Raw genomic sequence first — 5,187 nt, forward strand, 5'->3', positions numbered from 1 at the left:
GGGGCTGGCGGGCGATCGTAAGGGGGACTTAAGGTGACGGGAAACTCGGCGCCGGCCCGCTGCTTAGCCCTGGGAGGACCGCGCTCACTGGGGGTGTCGGTTCAGTGGTGTCCTTCGGTCCCCTGGGTGTGCTGGTTGGCCCTGGAGCAGACGGCAGGGAAGGGGAACCCCTTCGCGGTCACCCCGGGCCAGGCTGTCCCGAACCGGCCCTCTACCCGGCTTGGCGTCGCCCGCCGTGAAGCGCACGTTGGCCGCCCCGAGGGAGGTGAGGCGCGCGGTTGGGGCCTGGAAACAGCCGGGTCCATCAGGTACGTGTCCACCCAGCAGTAGGCCCCGCCGGAAAACCCCTCCACCTCCGGAGTCAGACCCGCGCTGACTCCCACACCTAGCACAGTTCAGTTTCTGGACGGAGCCGGCCTGACCGCTGCCGTCACCACGCGCCGTGCTGCTCTGGAGCCGGTCGCCGGGACTGTCTCCCTGCAGCGTCCGAGCGGTCTCTGTGGGCAGGTCCCGGCGGCTTCACAGCGGTCATGAGCGCTCACAGCTGTGGGAGGAGAGGTCCGAGCATGGTCTTCTTCCCAGTGTCCCAGCCCGTCCCCTCCTACCTGGTGGCCCTGCATTGGGAGACCCGGTTTCGGGGAAGTTGGGCCCGGGTGGGAGGCCGCAGCCCTGCAGGCAGAGCTGGGGTGACCCCCGAGAATGGAGCTGCTTGGGGCCTGGCCCCCCGCGTCGGAGCGTTTGGAGGCGGGCTCCTTCTGTCCGCCTGCCCCGCCCCCCAGCCTGTGTCTGCAGTGGCCCTTGGGGCCACCGCGCAGGCTGCTGCCCTGGCCTCCTGCAGCGTCCGGCTGGGGCTCAGGCGGTCGCGCTGGACGGCCCGCAGTGGAGTCCCCAGGGTGCAGCTTTGCCGGCGTGAGAGGCCCGGGGGTGGGGGGAGCACACAGGGCGGGGAGGGCGCCGTCTCTAGCCCTGCTCTCAGTCCCTGCAGGCTTTGGGGCCCTGACAGGGCTGGTTACCGGCCACAGGCCCCATGGCTGGGCCTCTGGCACCTCCAGGATCACGGTCCCCCCTCCCGGGTCCACTGGCACTTGTGTCCCACACACACTCAGAGCAGCACCAGCCTTGACGGACCAGCGCCCCGCTTTCAGAAAGGGCCATCTTCCTGATAGGGTGATAGGTGACCAAGGGGATGTCATCTTGGCAGGTGACAGGAAAATGGATAAGTACAGGAATGTTATTTTAGAGAATTTGCTCTCATTAAGGCTCCATCAGGGAGAGAGAGAACTTTCTGTGGCAAACGAGAGAACAGTCTATTCTCAGCACACTGGACAATAACGATGCTTTTGAGCTCTCTGTAATGAATGACAGCACAGCCCATCAGTCCAGTGACAGAGTCCATTGAGCTGGTGATAGGCTTTTCCTCCCCCATCCGGAGGACTGTCCTTGCCTCATGGGTCACCCGTTTGGTCTTGGGGGTCGCATTGGATGGGAGGGTCTTCTTGCAAAGGCGCCACCAAACGCAGCCCTGAGACCCATGCAGATCCCAGCGGTGGAGGGACGTGTGCCCAGCAGCCCCTGTGTGTGTGACCTGCCCCCGTGCTGGTGCAGACTGGCCCGGGGGCTGTCACCGTCCGCGTTCTGCAGATGCACAAGCTGAGCTGTGCAGAGTCAGAGGTGCCGAGCCGGGGCGCAGATCCAGGTGTTTCTGTTCAGACCTCTGCACTGGAATCCTGGTGATGAGGTTCTGTTTGAGCCACCATAAGTTCTTTTGACAGAAATGTACGTACTAGTGACAGTGTTTTGGGTGGCCCACATAGCTGAGCCCTAACCTTGTAGTTATGGGGCACGCATGCTGCTGGCAGAGCGCCACACAGTGGTTCCTTGAGGACATGACTCGTACCAGCATCCCTCAGCCTCCTGCCCTGTCACGTGACCTTTGGTGACCTTTTGCTCCCCGTGGACAACCCGCCCAGCACTGGGGTCGAGGGCGGCTTTGGGGTTTCTCCATGGCCTCGCCTCCCGAAGCTCAGCGGCCTTTGTCTTTGCGCCTCACCCTCCTTAGCTCTGTGACACCTTCCCGGTCCCTCGTTTCCTGCTCAGGCCCCAGCCCTCCCTCCAGCTGGCCACCTCGTCTCCTGCTTTGTTGAGAGTATTTCGTCTTTCAGATGTGACGCCGTGGGCTTCCCGTTCTGCACGTCCTTCACAGGACTGTCCTGCCCCTGGCTGCCCGCTCTCTGCCCTCTGTCCTCTGGGGCAGTCCCCCGACGCCAGAGGTGAAGGCGTGAGCCAGGCCCAGCTCACTGCTGCTGAGTAGACCGGGCAGGTGACGGAGGTGACGAAATCGTGCCTCCTGGTCACCAGAGGCTGCTCGGCACCCCGTGTTTTCCTTCGACACCCTCCGACGGCAGACACCTTAGGAAAACGGCTCCGTGGGGTCTCTGCGACCCCAGGTTGGCTGCCAGGGAGCGCGGGGTGCTTAGGACAGTGGGGCAGCAGCTCTTGGAGAGCAGACCTGGGCCCCAGGGGCCTGGTGTCATGCCGGCCCCAGCCCGGGACGTCCGCTGCGGGTCCAGCGGCCACATCTCAGGGTGCCGAGGAGGCGAGAAGGGCATGGTGGTGCGGGGCCTGCCCTGGCGCCGAGGCCTCCCATGACCCCCGCTTGCCCTGCAAGTATGACCCGCTCCTCATGCCACTGTGCTCCCTATTCGGAGAAATGGAGAAGCCGTACCTGACCTTTGTCACCCCTGCCTGCTCCCGGGGGACCATCCTTGGCGGACGTCATCACCCACGGGATCTCCCACAGCTGGTTTGGGAGCCTGGTCACCAACGCCAACTGGGGACAGTTGGCTGGACGAGGGCTTCACCGTGCAGCCCAGAGGTGGGTCTCCACGCTCCTCCAGCCCTCGGGCCAGGAGGCCAGGGCGGTCTGGGGTTCCCGGGGACTCGTGGGTGTGACGGGACAAGGCCGAGGGGCAGCGGGTGTGTGTGGACGTCACGAGCTACCAGGTGGGCTCGTGGTGAAAGTGCCGCTCACCTCAGTGGAAGCCACGTGGTGCTCTGTTCTCCCCGAAGCCGGGCAGCCCCTGGGGGACAGTTACCTGGGATCGTCATGACAGCCGTGGCCTGCTGCACACACCAGCTTCGTGCCAGGTTCGGTGAGAGAAAGACCATGCTTCGCAGTCTCCCAGCAGCCTCGTGTAGCAGGTCTCACTCCACTTCGTACACGAGTCCCGTCTGACTCAGCACGAGAAATGTGCCCAGCCGCTCAGCAGCGTGTGCGTGCAAAGCACGCTCAGTACTGTCTTGCTACCGAAGACCCAGCAGGTACCAGGTGCTTTCAAGAAGATGACATTTACCATTTTATTTCTCTGATCAAAATCTACTTGGGCGTATGCGGGAAAGTACACCACGAAACATTTATCCATCATCTCACTGCTCAGAGATAATCCGTGTGTCTTTCCAGCGTTTTTCTGTGTGTGCATGACTTAGAGGCAGCACACGATTTTATAGCCGTGTGGTTTTTTTTGTTTTTTGTTTTTTAACTTAAACATCTTCCCAAATCATTGAATTTTCTTCTGCAGCCGCATGGTGTGGATGTTTCATAATTTATTCACTCTCCAGTCGTTAGCTAGGTGGCTCCGGCTTTCCAGTGAAATATATTTTGAGAAACATCTTTACATGTAAATGTCCATGCACGTCTCCGATGGTTTTAGAAGCTTACTTTCTGGATCTGAGTGTCTTAAAGCCTTTCGAGCACATCCTGCCCCTTGTCGCTGAGAAAGTTGGTAAAAACTGACGTTTTTGTCCGAGTCTGTCCCCAGCAGCTGCCACGAGCCCCATGAGCAGACGACGTGACCCCTGTGCAGACAGGAGCCGGAGGCTGGGGGAGGCTAGCAACTCGCCCAGGCTCAGCCTCTGGCGAGTGGCAGAGGTGGCTGGTTCTGACACCCGGTCCCCGTGCCCTGCACCCCTCCCGTGGTGATTTTTAGAGCCAGGAGAGGCGGATACCCTTAGGGAGATTTGGGTGATGGTTTGTCTTGTCTGACGGGAGGAGTCAGATGAAAGTCTGTTTTTACAGCAGTTCAAATTCTTACCGCTGCATGTGTTAGGGTTGTCGGGGGCAGGGGGACCTGTCAGAGGATAGAGGTGGTCCCCGTCTCTGTCTGGGGCAGTGGGGGGCTGGGGCTCAGTCAGCTTCTGTCTCAGGCCCCAGGAGGGGCCGGCATTGAGTGCGCTGTCTCCTCGTGGCCACCAGGGGGCAGCACGCCTGGCCGGTCAGTTCCACAGGTGTGTGCTGCCGCTGAGGGTTCTGCTGGGCCTCCGGTTTCCTTCTGCCCCCGGTCTGCCTACACCTAGAAGCCGCCACCTGGCGGGCCCTGCTTCGTCAGCACATGCACGTCACCGGCGAGGGTCACCCACTCAACAAGCTCCGAGTGAAGACTGAACCAGGTCGGGGGCCCCTGTGCTGGACACCCCTCCACTCTCCCACCCCACGGTCCCCACGCCCATCAAGCTGCATGTCGATCAGTGCGCCCAAGGACACTCTGGGGGATGGGACCCCCAGGGCGACCCTTGGCCACCCTGGAGCTCTGTCTGGTTCTGTGTCCTCGGGGACGTCCCACTGCCCTGCGTTTGTGCAGCTTTGTCCCTGTCATCTTAAGAGTCCCTTCCATTGCTTTTCTGTGCTCAAGTCGGGCCCACGGGTTTTGCAGAGGATGTGGCCACGCCCCGTATGTGTTAAATGGTTCGTCCAAGGCCACGCATTTTTAACTTTAGTCCCGTGTGGGACAGATCCCAAACCGCCTAGTGCAGCTGAAGCCCACGGCACCGACGGTGGACCCGTGACCCGCTCGTTTTAGGCGAGAATGCCACTCTCCTGGGAGCGGAGGGGACTGTAACCGGTGGGGCTGGCCCCGCCCAAGCCCAGGGCTCGGTCCCGGGAGTCTGTGGAGCCCGCCCGCGCGAGGGGACCGCGGGGCCGGCTTCTTTGTCCTCGTCCCAGATCCAGTGAGCAGCACCCTCAGGTCTCCCTGGGGTGCCCGAGGCGGCCTGCCCCGCTGTGTTGGGGAGTTGGCCCCAACCGCTTCCAGGTTGTCGTGGGGCCCGGAGCTGGGGAAGAACCCTACAGGGGACAGGTCACAAGGCTCAAGTCTCATCGGCTGTGCTCTTCCAGGCGGTGACCCAGATGAC

At 61.9% G+C, this 5,187-nt stretch overlaps 1 protein-coding gene across 1 annotated transcript in view; it reads left to right on the top strand.

Moving 5' to 3' along the window:
• The first annotated feature begins 917 nt into the window (after positions 1-917).
• RNPEP (arginyl aminopeptidase) overlaps positions 918-5,187 on the top strand; it is a 6,791-nt gene continuing 2,521 nt past the window's right edge. Inside the window, 4 exon segments of the mRNA XM_023534775.1 lie at positions 918-2,745; positions 2,747-3,103; positions 3,868-3,935; positions 4,303-4,446. Coding sequence (XP_023390543.1) covers positions 2,684-2,745; positions 2,747-3,103; positions 3,868-3,935; positions 4,303-4,446 — 631 coding nt within the window. The 5' untranslated portion in view covers positions 918-2,683.

The sequence above is a fragment of the Pteropus vampyrus genome, unplaced genomic scaffold, assembly GCF_000151845.1.
Source record: "Pteropus vampyrus isolate Shadow unplaced genomic scaffold, Pvam_2.0 Scaffold131, whole genome shotgun sequence".
Classification (NCBI taxonomy): Eukaryota; Metazoa; Chordata; class Mammalia; order Chiroptera; family Pteropodidae; genus Pteropus; species Pteropus vampyrus.